General features: G+C 35.3%; 1 protein-coding gene across 1 annotated transcript; it reads left to right on the forward strand.

Annotated features, from left to right (window-relative positions):
- The first annotated feature begins 9979 nt into the window (after nt 1–9979).
- LOC119634234 (cytochrome b5 domain-containing protein 1) lies at nt 9980–12653 on the forward strand. Its single transcript, XM_038028275.1, has 3 exons — nt 9980–10105; nt 10159–10524; nt 12522–12653. Exons 1-3 carry the CDS (start codon nt 9980–9982, stop codon nt 12651–12653), a joined length of 624 nt encoding a protein of 207 aa, XP_037884203.1.
- Nucleotides 12654–14887: the final 2234 nt, after the last annotated feature.

The following is a 14887-nucleotide window of genomic DNA, read 5'->3' on the forward strand; positions in this document are numbered from 1 at the left end:
CATATGGTTACATGCAAATTTATAGTAGAAGAGGAATTCAACCGTGTTATTCACTCGAAGTTATTCTCTTGTTTGCTCGTTTTTTTTTTTCTTTCTAATTTATGTTAACAAGGATTGTGTTTCCATCTTTATATATATCAAAAGGAAATATTTAATTGGATCTTATTTAGATATTAGGAAAGAATTGACTTCTCCGTGATGTCGCCCCACCAGCCATTGTCTAAAATTTCCGATGAGTGTGTAGATCCACCGCTGTTACCATTCCTTTAAAATACTCCGTCGGATAGCTGTATTACCTTCTTCCGCCTTTTTCTTTGCGGATGCATAGTTGCTCCTTAAGCAAAAGCCCGATGGATAATATTCCTGCTGCCTTTGAACTACTTCAAGGTTCAAGGTGCGACGTATCCGCAATTCCTTTAATATGTTTGGCAAAAGTAAATTTCGTATCGAATTGCGTTACAAGATATCCTAAATTGGAACTGAGTTCAATGCTGTGCCTCTAGTAACCTCGAGTTTCGGCACTTGGAACACTCTTCTATTATCAGTACACTTTTCCCCATGGAAAGCGTTAATTTGGACTTAGGTAGCCACGTACTTATTCGGCTTAAGGTATCGTTTGCTGCGATCTCTATCAGCGGAGTCGAAGGTTGCTGCACAATCAGGGCGATGTCATCCACATAGCCTGTCCGTCTCGCTCCTCTTAGAAACCTCATGCTGAGCAGGCCGTCATACATGAGATTCCACAGGAAGGGACCTAGGATGGAGCCTTGAGCCTTATCCCTGCTGTATTCTTGGGTTCTTTAATATCGTCATCTGTGTTGAAGAGTAAATTTCTATTATTGTGGTAACTGTCTCTTATTTTAACCAATTGCGGGAAGAAGCCCCCCGTGTAATTAAGCTTTCTATATCTGTCTTTAACTGCATGTCTGCTTTATTTCTATCTCCATTTCCGTCATCTGCTTTTATCTACCGATATCGATATCTATCCCTTGAATCAAATCTTTTCTTTTCCTCTTATGGACCTACGGCCGATTAGTAAAGCTACGACATTTAATTACATTACCTGGAACTGCTTTTTCGTTAGGTTGAGTTGAGCTTTTATGGATACCTCCACGTCCGGCATAGGTACAGGGTTAGAAATGGAGAAAAAATTAGAGATGGATATGGAGAAAAAGCATTTTCTTTGGGTAAGTTATAAAGTGCGAGTTCAAATAAAAAAATATATTGTAAAGCGTCTAAAAAAAAGGACAAGATACAAGTGGCTGAGCTCATTCAGAAATCTACTTTCGACTATAGATGGATAATAAAAATTGATACACTTTTATTTTTTTTATCTGCAATTCTTTTCTACTTATTTGTCAAAGAGCCTAGCGAGTTTTAAAAGTCAACAATGGAGAAGCGGTCTTTCTTCTCACATCACTAAAGGTTATATTCCTTAAGCGAGTTCTTTCTCAAGTACTTTATATAGGATACATTCTGTTCGTATCAATTAGGTCCAGTAAGAACGGGCAGGAACTTTCGATTCTTTGATTCTTGGATCGAGTCGTTGTGATGATACACTTACTGCTATTAATATAAATGTGTATCAGTGGGCGATCTGGCGATCTAATCCGAAGTCAGTCCTGTATGTGTAGCCACATACGTAGCACAACGTCCTCGTGTGTGCCATGTAAAAATCGGACAAAGGAAAAGGGCAACGCGAAAAATGCCACGCCAATAAGTTAGTTAATCACTTTGTCGCACTGCAACCGGAATAACAGCTTGTTCTGGTTCAATGCACGTCTACTACTTGGGCTATTTTAACGTATTAAACAGTAATTGAGTTAAGTAACTGAAGCAAACAGCTGCCAGGAGAGAATATAGGTGCGCATAGGTAAACCACCACAAGTACGCTTTTGGGGGAAAAAGGATTGACAAAAAATTATATTCCGGCAGCGATTCTAAGATGGTATTGACCACATGGACGGCTTCTCGCAATATTTATTATCCCATTGTGTAGTGAAAAGACAACAAAAATATTTTTTCGTTTTATTAAAACATTTCTTTTCAATTTCCTCCGCTGTACATAAATGGATTACACGCACATTAGAGCAACATTATGTTAGCTAAATAAATTTTATATTTATAGCGGAAAAAAACTACGACACGCAGACACTACTATACATTGTAACCGTTCATACATGAGCGACTTTCAGGAATGTTGTGTTAAAGTTCATGGCGAGGAAACGAAAAAAAAAAACAAAAAAAACAAAACGAAAATAACAAAAGCTTCCACGGGACAAATTTTCTTGCTGGTCTTAGCTCTTTTTATGCAATGAATAATGAAAAAAAAGAAAGAAGGAGAAAAACATTTGCATGTTTGTTCGCAATTTAATTAGCATGAATATGTAACTTTGTCAAATGCAATGCGCTTAATCATACATTCGTTCGTACACAGGCAGCTATTCCCAGAATTAAACAATCATTTGAGAACCATTTCACCGTTTGTGGAAGTCATTTATTTAAGTAATTGTGGAATATATATATATGGTATAGCGTATATTTAACACATACATAGTATGTCTATATATGTATATAAATTGAAAAATGACTTTGTGAAGTTTTGCACTAAAATTCATTTACATTTTTCCTATCTGTTCAGTGAACTTTAGTAAAGCTAATCGATAATCTTACGCCATTTTTATGATAAACCCTTCATGCCATCGTTATAGAACTTCCGGGAATTCTGGGCGAAACTGGGATAATTTTGAAATCAATTTTATACGATTAAAAGGGTTCTGATAGTTGGACGAGATAAGCTCCGTTCTATAAGAGCAATGAATTGAGGTCAAGCTCCTCTCTTTTATTAAAAAAGTGTATAGTGTGGTGTTCTGAAGGAAAACGACGCCTTTACTATTGACTAATAGCGACCTCTTTTCTTACCGTCCGCTGTATTTGTTAAAAGTAACGAATGTAATCGATCATATGACCATCTTTGGGTTGCACCAAACACTAAAGACAGCGTTATGTGCTCTTTCCCGTTTCCGCTGGTTCATCTATGTTGGATGGCCAGTTTCCTCACGCACGACCCACTTTGTATTGCTGGCTCGATTTCCTTTCCTTTTGCTTGAGCAGCAATTTGCAGATGTTTGTTCCTGTATCGACATTTTTTGCATCCAGCCTTACGCAAATCGCTCAAATCGGTTTAGTTACAGAGTAATGTCATAAGACGAAGGTCTTTTGAAGATTTTCGTTCACTTTATGAACCGGTGCATCATTTGCTGTTTAATATAGTAAAGGAAACGCTTTACTGAGCAAAAACTCCATTCAGTTATCACTATATAAGGCTGCGAAGTGTTGACGTTCTGATCGAAGCCGCGTTCCAAAATATAGCGAATGTTTTTAGAATTTTCGTTCCTGTTCGAAGCGTAATTACATTCGATTGAATTAGAAAATCAAACGCAATTTCATTTATTTATGGATTGTCGCCTTTTACACGCTCAATAGGGTTGGCTGTGACCAATGTTACGTAAAACTAAGGATATGCCTCTGTTGTGTGGTGCCTTTCAAGCACTGGTTGTGAGTGTGGCTCTATGCTAGCTGTGTATATTCTTTTTTTCTTTTGTTTCCTTCTTATTTGTTTTATTATACTTATACTAGGATTTAATATTAATTAATAAAAAAAAGATTTACTTTAAAAGTCAATTCAACTCGACTGTCAATTTGTTTTAGTTGAGTTTCATATATAAGTAAATAAAGGAAATAAATAACTAAATGAATATCTATGGAGGAGAAACGCCACGAACTTTTTCTTTGGCCATATGAACATATAAATAAAACATATTTTACATAAAGCAACAACGAGCAGCGTACAACTAAGTTACACTAGAAACACAGTGAAAGCGTCTTACCTCGAGTTAGTTGCTCGAATTCAACCACCAATCTTCCATATTTGAACTCAAGCTTCAAATAGTTTTAAGCTAAGAATCGATTTGAATTCAATCACATTTAAAATAACAAATTTACCTAAATTATCTACGCATTACTTACTTATTTATTTCGTATGCCTTTGTTATTTTTGTGTTTCTTTCGTTTTTAAACTGTGTAAATGGTTTTGTTCTTGGTCACTCTGCTCGTTTATATCATTTCGTAGTTTGGTTCCGCTCAAATTTATTTCTTTTTTTTCTTCCTTTTTCTTAATGATTTCCATATATGCATTTTATTGTTGTTGTTGTTTGTGTTGTGAATAAAATTTTATAATGCAAGTAAACTCTGTAATATTCTTTACCCATCCAACAGCACTTATCGATAAGAAGTCACGTCTACGGTCACACCGTTGCGGACACGGCTATGTGCATTCTTAATAAGGGATAGTCCATGCATTAATGCCAATAACTAACTACGACAGCATACAGAAAAGAAAAACGCTAAAGTCTTCATTATATTAATCAAACATTGGGAAAAATAAATATTAATTGGAAAAGACACAAATAGTGTTAATTTTAGGCTTTTATTTTATGAATTTAAATAAAAATGCAAGGGCAACGGTCTAATTATCATAAGACGAATTTTGAATACCCATTAACTTGAGGGGTCTCAATAGTTGTGTGACATAACACTCTCCGTGCATTAAAGTATCTACTATCCAGGGCCTAGACAACGAAACGACCCTGACATGATTTCGATAAAATTAAATCGCGAGCTATAGGTAACAATAAAAGTAAACAGAATAATACGTAATAAGTCGTAAGTAATAGAGACGCCATTGATCGGTCGGTAAATTCCGTCTTCTTTGGTTTGCTGTATAGCAGTCGATCTCCAATTATGAGAACCCCGGATATCATTACTTGAAGGGTAGAAGTATAATAGAAAAAGAGTTTTGTTAAATGTACCGTAACGAGCTCGCATAACTGATCATTCAATGCTTGGAAATTATGTACGTTGTTAGCTCCAGCAAACGGCGGGCTCAACTCAGATCGAAAATTTGCTTCTTACGACACTCTTTAGAAAACTTCCGACTTTTGAAACCCAACGAATGACAAAACAAATAGGCTTTCATTAAAGTTAAACACAAGACACAAAACGGAAGCAAAGACTGAACGTATGAAAAAAGACTCTTTAATATTAAGCTGCACCTTAAGTTCTTAGCTCCAAATGCAATCAAAATATATGCACAAAATATATTTCTTTTTTTCAACAACTTCCTTAGTAAATATATATATTTTGAAATTCTTAATGACCTTCAGACCTTTGTTTAAATTCGAAATCAGGCTTGCGACGAAGGTAAAATAAAACACTATCTGCAGTTTTTCCATTTGTTTTGCAAATGCCGGTATATGGAACGGTAGTCGATCGGAACTGCTTGTCCTTTAAACGCCCTACTACCCTCTCTGGGACAGATGCCTCTTGGGGCGTTCAAGGTCAACGCTCCCTCTTTGCCTTTTCTCACGGCATTTTCAGAGTAAATTCCGTAACCAATTGCTCGCTTATAAAAAGAAAAGAAACAGTATTACCCTGCCAGGTGGGTCCAATCTTACCCAAATATGTTTACACTTTTAAAGCATGCACTTCTACTCTCTTCCTCTCCCTCACTCTCTATCTTTCTCTCTCTCTCTCTCTCTCTCTCTCTCTCTCTCTCTCTCTTTCTCTCAATCTCTCTTTCTATATCGCTGAGCTGACTCAGCTCATGATAGGCGACAAAAAGAAGATTATAAATTATTCATTCATTAATTACAAGCATAAGCACAACCTTATTATAATATATGTATACCTCCTAACATTAGTAGGGTCACGGAGTAGCGAGTGATACGACTTCCTTTGCGTAAAATTTTGTTATTCAAAAAAGTATATAAATGACCTTCACATAAAACTGCGGACCTCTTGTTTCCTACTTATAAATATGTATATTAAAACAAAAATTAATTAATTAAATTTTCAGAAATCTTGTAAAAATTTATGGCGCTCTCCAAATTAATAAACAAGTAAATAAAATATTTAGATTTTGAAATATTTGTTTAGAGTTAAGCGCAAAGTCAAGTCTCTGCTGTTAACTAAACAATGTTTATGGCGTTCGCTTGTTTATTGGCTTAGACTTCCGTCTCTGTATAAATGATTTCTCTGTAAGAGTTCTCAGGCATTTCTTTCACGCATACCATGACGAATTGAAAGCGCTGAGAAAAGCGCTAAGTAAATCTTATTTTACAAACATTCCAAAGCTTGCGTGTTCAGGCGCATTTTTTCTTTCAATCGGAAAACGGAAAGAAAGCCTGACAAGAGTTATCTTATTGCAGCCTATAAAAAATACCTCAGCAAGTTGGAAAATATATTTTTAGATTGCGTTTCTCTTGACAATAGCACGTCTTTCTCTATTTCGTTTTAATTAATTGACGGCTTTAACGGATATCATTTAAATCATAAAAATATCATAAATAATTAAAATTAAATTTAATATTGCGTCAAGGAAAAAATTCGTAATGTTTCTATTGATCTGTTTTTTCTATTATTTTCATCATTTATTTAAATATGTTTTATATATATTTATTATTTTTATTCATTTATTATATTTATTAAGTAAAGTTTATTAAACTTAACATGTGCCAAAGTCATCAATAGCTACATATCTGATATGGGATTATGCCATTACTGCAGATTGTCTAGGATTTGTGGGCAAAAACTCAAATCAAATAATTTTTACGGGCATACTTTGAAGCCGACTTTGCACCCTTAACGGGAGTCAGCAGAGAATGGAACAAACGCTAGTCGGACGGGATAAAATTCGGGCAAGATAGTGGATGCATTAAAGCTTCTTAGCCCAGCTCTCAAAGTTTTCGTCAACCATGTGATCTCGTATTGCTGTGATCGAAAGCAATGCCTTTCGCATCACGTTTAGCTATAGCCTAAGAGAGATGTATTTCTTAAAACTTGCTTAAAACAAGTTCCGGTCAATGAACTGATGCGCCCATATATAACAGAATATTTCACATCCATAATGCGTTGGTTTCAGGTGATCGGAGACAAAGGTTCGTTTTAAAGCGACTATGGGAGCCTCACAGAGACGCCACACGTCATAAACATTTTTATTCTAACGCTTGCGGTCCGGAAATATCAAAATTGACCCAAAGTCACAAAAACTTTGGCAAGAAAACGCATTGTTGCTGCTGCTATGACTAATGAGCGATCACAATGCCACAATGTGGCTGTAAATCTCATCCTCGTTATTACTTATGATTACACACTGCCCAGCTTTACAAGGTAATTATAACATGGATTCACTTACGAGATGCTGCGATTCATTTTCACCTTCACTTTCACTATCTGCTAGGACGGGTAGCGAAACTTTGTCTTTAACCTAATTATGCTTTATCTTTATATCAGCGATCACACATATCTGGACAACCCTATGCCCTAGGCGATGTTTAACTGTTTTCTTGCATCAATGGAAAGCATAACGATAACAGTGCGTTCTTTAATGTCGGGCAGTCAGCTTGTAAAAGTTATTACCTGTAATTGTCGTGCATGTGCATGGCACGGCAACGTGTAAAGAATTTATAATTTCAGTATAATAGAACCGCAAAACATCTCCTGCGAAGAAGAAGGTGAGAAGAACAAAACTTCAAACTCACATTTAAAAAAGGAAAGGTTACAACCGAATATTTTGATATCCTTCTTCTTCGTCGCTCCTTTTTTTTCCTCATAAATTTCATTCAAAAATTAAGAAATATCTTTTTACATAAGGTAGACGTGAATGTTGCGCTGTTACTTGTGTTGCGGTAACGTAACGTAACATATTTAATATTTGTTGATATGAAATAAAAAATGTTGAATGGAATGGCTGCTTTAGAGTTTCTTGTAGGTCGAAGAATGAGTGGTAGTTGCTGGGGTCAATCATTTGGTAAACTTAACATACCGCATATTTGTTAAGCATAATAATATCTCCGACTGTTCGAATTTTTTTCAAAGCAAATAAACGACGGCAAAAGTTATTGCCAACGAACAGGTAACGTGAACAAGTTAACATTAACAACACAATGACTAGAAAGGCTATAATTGCGTCGGAGGTAATCGGTGATCGAATAAAATTTTATAAATGGAAAACCCGATTTTTTATTACTTGATTATTACAAATAAGGAATTAGTAATTACGAATTCTATTCTACGCATTAAGAACTATGAATTTATGAATGAATTATTTATGAATGAAATTATGAATTAGGAATTATGAAGTGTGTATTGTAGGAATTAGGGACTAATTTTTACGAATTGTGAAAGTTATGAATTTGGATGTACGAATTATGGTATATGAATTACATATTATAAATTTTGCAATAATGAATTGTGATCAATGAATTACGAATTATCAAAATTTGCAATTATGAAATATACTTTTTAGAAATTGTGAATCACGAACTATGCATTGGAAATTAGAAACTATAAAATTATGAATTGTGAATTATAAGAATTAGGATTTATGAATTATAAACAAATTGTAAATTACAAGTTATGAGTAGAAAGTAAAATGATGAACTATTAGTTATGAGTTATTAAGTTGTGGGAAGTATGAATTACGCCTTATGATTTATATGAACTAGAAATTGAGAATAATGAATTAAAAGTGGAAGATGAAACTGTGGACCATGAATTTTAAATTATGAATTACAAGAATCATGAGTTAAGAATTATGAAAAGGTAAGTATGAATTATGAAATTACCAGAGCCATGAAATGTGAATTATATGTTACAAATTGGGAATTATGAGTTACTTCTTATAAAAATTAGAACTTATGAATTAGGAATTAAAAGTTGGAAATTAGAATTTGGAATTAGGAATAGTCGATTAGGAATTACGAATAATATACATTAGGAATTAGGAATTGGGAATTAGGAATAGTCGATTAGGAATTATGAATAAAATTGACTGCAAAATAGTAACGGAATTTTTCATCAGTGAAAGACGCCTCGCTGCTCGCTGGTTAAAAGTACTTGCATTCTGCTCTTAAAATTATTCGTATCAAGCCACGGATCTATGTGCCATTGTGCATTTTTCAAAGTTTTTCATGGACAATGATTTCTTGAATCATTCGCATCCATTGTCAGACTCTATGGCTACCGAATATCATCTCAAAGATATCAGCAATCGATAAGAGACTGAATCAGAGACTTGCATCTATGCGGTGCAAGCATGCCGCAATATACTTTTGATGCGGTTGTCCGGATGTTACAAGTGAAATTTAAAAATTAATATAACTTTATCCCTTCGTTATACGTGCACGAGAAGAACGCAAAAGGCGTTTATTTTAGCAACAACCTGTTTTATTGTAACCTAAAGAGATGAGTCATTTACTAAATTGTGCATGCACAAGCTTGCTTAAATGTATATGCGCGACGGAGTTATGGGAAATTTGTATTGAAAAAAAGATGTTTTGATTTCTTAAGCGCATGTTTAGTGCTGACCGTTAACAAAGTGCGATTCCCACGGCCACTCCCTTCACACGAAACATTAAGAGATATTCATGTGCGCTTGCACACACACAAACACACAGACATGCAAATATGTATTATTACCATTTTAGAAACAGATATGTATCCGTGTATATATGCAGAAAGGTATAAGATCGGGATATGAAACAAGTGAACTTTAAGCAAGACAGCTTCGATTGATGCAAGCAAAAAGAAAAAGAGTACGAACATCTGCATGCCTGTTGCAGACACAAGAAGAAGGAGAAGCAATTCAAAGAGTTAAGCAATAAACCAGCTTAAGCTGAACAGGTTTACTGCCTAAGTCTTTTGTTTGTATATGTAATTCATAAATAACAATAGCAATAACAACAGCAACAACAACAACAGCAAAAAAATCGATAATTTGTTAATTCATAACGTAATAAATTACAAATTTATTTGTACGATTTTCCGCATGCAAGGAAACCCTAGAAAATTCGATTGTCGTTGAATAACTTTTTATTAAGAAAAAGAAAAATTTGATCTTTGGCTATTACGTAATAAAATGAGATATTATTTGTTTGATGAGATTTGCCTGCACAATAAAAAGGATGACTTTTGGATTATTATACATGACAATATCTTCAATCTGACGCCTATGCTAAAGGACCGATACGACTCCTGGAATAAAGTTAGTTTTCGTAGGCAAAAATTGTCGACCTTTACTTTGTTTTTTCTTTGCAGAATCTTGACTTACTTCTAAGCTTTGGCGGCAAAGATATATCGCATTTTTTTCTTTATAATAATTTGCCAAAAACCGAAATCTCTCCGGTCACTGGCAAGCCGCGTGTATTGTTTCCGCCCATATTGGAGGCGGCTGTTAGCGAGCATTGTAAGACTACCGGTAAACTTTGGAGTCAAGACTCTTTTTATCATATCGGTCGTTTGACGAGAAAAGAAAGGCGGCTACGTATCATTAACACGTTGACGGGCACCACCACCGCCATGAAAGTTTGTGATGAGGACACAATCTACGATATCCAACGGAAATATTCCGAACTCTACAATTCCCATGCGGGCAGTTATTTATGGCGAAAATTTTCATATGGTGTAAGTATGCACGTTATAGAGAAAGGTGGAAACACATATTAGAAAGGAATTAGAAGAAGAATGAAGCTAATGAACAGTTTTCCCGTTACGTAGCGTTTATTTGAAGAGAAGACCGCTAGTAGAGATAAGCTTCAAGTATGCAAACGTCAAGTATTCTTCAAGTAAGCTTTCAAATTACATTGTGTCCATTCTTTTTCCGAAAGTTTTGTTTTGCTGGACTTCGATTGGTAAAGTATTGCATATAGTATATCGGGAAAATCTGTAGCGAAAAACTTCTTAAATTACAAGAAGAAGGAAAATACTTTGCGTCCAATTTCTAGTAACATTGATATTCGAAATCACTTGGCCGCTTTACGTCCTGCGTGAAATTATTAAAAAACTCTTCATTTCTGGTCCATATAGTTTCCAGGACTAAATAATGGTCGCACCGAGAGAAAGCAAGCAAATACAGAAAATGTTAAGGGACACAGAGTTGCGTTTTCGCCTTGAAATAATCAACGGGCGTAATTTCATGATCCTCTTTAAATGCAGGAAGTCGGCTAATAGATAGCTTTAGTAGGTTTCTGTGTAAGGAAATATGTTGCTCATCTCCTGGCGTAGCCTATATTAAGGCACTTCAGGCTTGGAAGTCTGAGAGCATTTGACAGAGAACATGACATGAGAGAGAACCTTTGACTGCTTATCTATTATTGTATTTATTGTAATTCGTGTCCTATAATCAGTATTTGCAGCACGGATCAGAGTTGTAGCTCTAATGGTTCTATTAACAAAGGGAAAGGAAAAGAAAAAGTTTTAAGCGCTATTATTAATGCTTGTCCGGAACGAGATTACAACTAAGCAAATACAGGATAAGTGTCTTATAATGGGTTTTTGTTGTAAGCGAGCTCAAACATCTGCGCATTTAAGTAGCAGTAGTACAGTAGTGTCTGTCCGCAGGACTCTATGAGAGCTGTCATCCTGTCCGAATTAAAGGAAGAAGGCTTGAAGGACATAGTAGACGAAAAACACAACGAAAAATGGAGTTTTTGTCAACTTTTCTTTTGGACGGAATAGAAAGTAATTGAACAATAAAATTCGGGGAGGTTAGTAGGCGTATATTTAAGCATAAAAAAAGTAAAATATTTCTAAGATATATTTAAAAATGGCGACACTAGCGCTATAACCTTGAAAGGGCTCTGCTGCAAATTTTATGACTGATCCAACATTGAAAAAGTGAAAATCATTTATTCTATATCCCTATATCTAGTGAAATATGTAGGAGATTTGAAAAACATATCTGTACACGCTTGACTCGTATTTGAATAAAACGGTTCAATTTCATCGAACAAATCAAATTTTTAAGATGTTGCCACGCCCACAATTGTCTCTTTAGGTCATTCATGACTATTTAAGAAATAATTTGAGTAAACAAAAAAAATTTGATTTTTTGAGAAATGCACAGAGCGGCGCACCCCTCTAAGGCGGCGTAATATAACTTTCTTGAGGCATTAAAATCTTCTGTTTTTCTCTTCGAGTTCTTCAGAGGACTTCTGGACGAAGGTATCGTTTTGAGTAAAGCTCTATAGACAAATGCGCTTTAGTAGGCATTTAAGTTTACGTGTAGTTACGCCTAAGTTAAAGGGCTTCTGTGACCGTACAGAAGTATTCTGCAAATAGCTAAAGAGTCATTAATGCGATTAGGAGATGGCTGACCTTTTCAGCGACATCATTTCATGCAAAGTGCATTGTAAACTTTGGATAACATATTCTGGTTCGTATCAATCTGATCTCTTTCTAAATATTGCTCAAACGAAGATTTTTGGAAATAAATTTGGATTTGCAGCAAGAAGATTTATGCTGAGCGACATTCTGTAGTCAGAACACAAAATCTTATCTATTATGTTGTTTGTTTGTAAGGCGAAATAAAGTTTGTAACTTGCAATTGTATTACATGAACCATTTTCATCCTTAATCGTGATTCTTCCTCCTTTTAACATATATTTGCATATCATTTACAGGGCGACTGTCCCGGTGAATTGCTGTTACATGAAACTCTAGACGGCAACGGTTTAGTCGACGAAGAAACTGATATTGAATTACCACCGCCCTCTATATGGTTGTACTATACTAATGACTTGACTATAGCTTAAAAATTTTCAAATCAATTTTTTTATTTTATATTTTTAAAATTATCATTTTTAACAATAAAAAATTTTATGAAATTTTTCCAAGTTTTCCGTTTAAAAATTGTCTGGTAGCTGACACATTTTATTTATGCATAAAGTCATGCGTAGCAAAATTATTATATTTTTTTATCAGATATACAGCCAGCCGCCATATATGCGTTCAAGACAAATTAGTGGAAAATTTTCCAATTCCAAGAATTGTTTATAATATTGTATCGCTAAATGTTCGCCTTATGCATTTTACTTTAATCTATGAATGAATTGATCATAATGCTTAAAAGCTTTGAAAAAAGAAGAAACGAATGCACACTGAGGCATAAGGCACATAATAATAATAATAACGATACTGGATTCCATTCATATATAAATTTTTAATTTTTCTTTGCTTCTTTCTTTTTTTAATAAAAAGTCTAAGCTCAAGTGAAGCAATTGCCATGAAAAAGCAGCGCAAACGGTTGAGACAAGAAATTTTCCTATGGTTGGTTGCATTTCATGGATCAGTTGGAGCAGACATTCTGGTGGAGATACCACATATGTAGCGATTTGAACATGCATACAAGCAACTGACTTTAACTTTAAAGTCTCAAGTGTGCAAAACGTGAATGTATTCATTAATAAGAGAAAGACGACCGCATATGTCCTATCATATCCGAATACGAATCTATGATACCCAACATCGAACGGAGGGAGGGGGGGGGGGGGGGGGGAAACAAAATGTAAAAGGAAGAGTTTAAGCTACGACACGTTTTTTCATATGCCTTTTTGGTCTAGAGGACCAAAATCGATGCCTACTTACAAGATTTATTAAAAATCCAATGGAATCCACTGATTGCAGTAGTGTATTAGGGGAATGGAAAAAGCTGCTGCAAATTACTTCCCTTGGGAAGTGCCTGCTGAATGAAGCATCTGAAAAATCTGGCGAAATATTTTCGTCGAGAAGATTCTCTGAGCTAAAAATATTTTATTGACTTCTAAGGGCTTCTTACGGATATGTTGCAAACGTCATAACAATATTAGTTCGTCTTCGTTTCCAGCTAAGCCATAAAGCAAATCAATGCACACAGTCAGAGAACGCGAGAGTACACATTCTTTTGATGTCTGAATGTCCGCCATGTTAAGCAGTGTAAGGAATTTTTTTTTTTTTTTTCCTTATGATGAAAAGAACAAAAGCAAACGCTGACTGCAATAAGTGCGTGTTGAAAATTTAAGCGTAAATAAATGTTTAAAGCACACTCACTCACTCACTCACCACATACATACACATAAACAAACATGCGCATAAACACTGATATAGTTTGCAATTTTTGTATGTAAATATGCAATCAAATCCATGTATAATGTAATCATTACAGCAAAAAAAAAAAAAAAAAAATAAAAGAAAGATAACAACAAAAATTGTACGAGTCATACAACATTGAAAATGTACTGGTATTCGGGTCTACTGGACGAGCAAACTCTACGTGCAGCCATTAAATGATTAAATTTTAGCGCGGTGAGCTTCTAATCGGAGTAAAGTCAAGCTTCGTGGTTCCCTAACGTAAGTTAAACGATCGTTGAACTTATTTGCTCTCACCACCAGTACAGCCAGACAACGATCTTCCTCTTTTAATAGAACTATTGAATTAATTGTGCGCGACGTTCCGTTATCCGTAAATTTTTGTGTAAAATGATATTCCGAACGTAAGGATACAAAATAACTTCCATTTGAGAGAAATTGCCTTCAAAAGCGGCGAAAGAAGCGGTCAAATGCTTAGTTATTCATTGCAGCCGCTGTCCGCGTCATTTACCACATCAAGGCCCGGTCAAGGTAAAAGAACATTTTGCACATGAATGCGAGCGCTTAGAATTTGCCTCATGCCTCGCCACCACGAAGGCACAGGCACTTATGGGCAACGAAAGTGTGTCTAAAAACCTTCACACTTTTGAACATCGGCGTAACGCAGGCTGTGCTCTATTTATCTACGGCAAGCTCCAGATATGAAAGAGATTTGCCCGTTAAGCAAATACTTGTCTCTCTTACTCTTTCCAAAACTGCACACTTATTGTGGAGTGGACTGCTTGCTCTTTAAACGCATTGCCATCTATTGGAAGGATTTCTTTGCAGTAAACTTTTCTGCTGTTCTAGGCGTTTCCAGTTTCAAGCGCACATGAACGCTACTCCTTCTTGCCTCCTCCCTCTATTTGTTGTCGTTCGCGAC

This window comes from Glossina fuscipes, unplaced genomic scaffold, assembly GCF_014805625.2.
Source record: "Glossina fuscipes isolate IAEA_lab_2018 unplaced genomic scaffold, Yale_Gfus_2 2, whole genome shotgun sequence".
Taxonomy (NCBI): domain Eukaryota; kingdom Metazoa; phylum Arthropoda; class Insecta; order Diptera; family Glossinidae; genus Glossina; species Glossina fuscipes.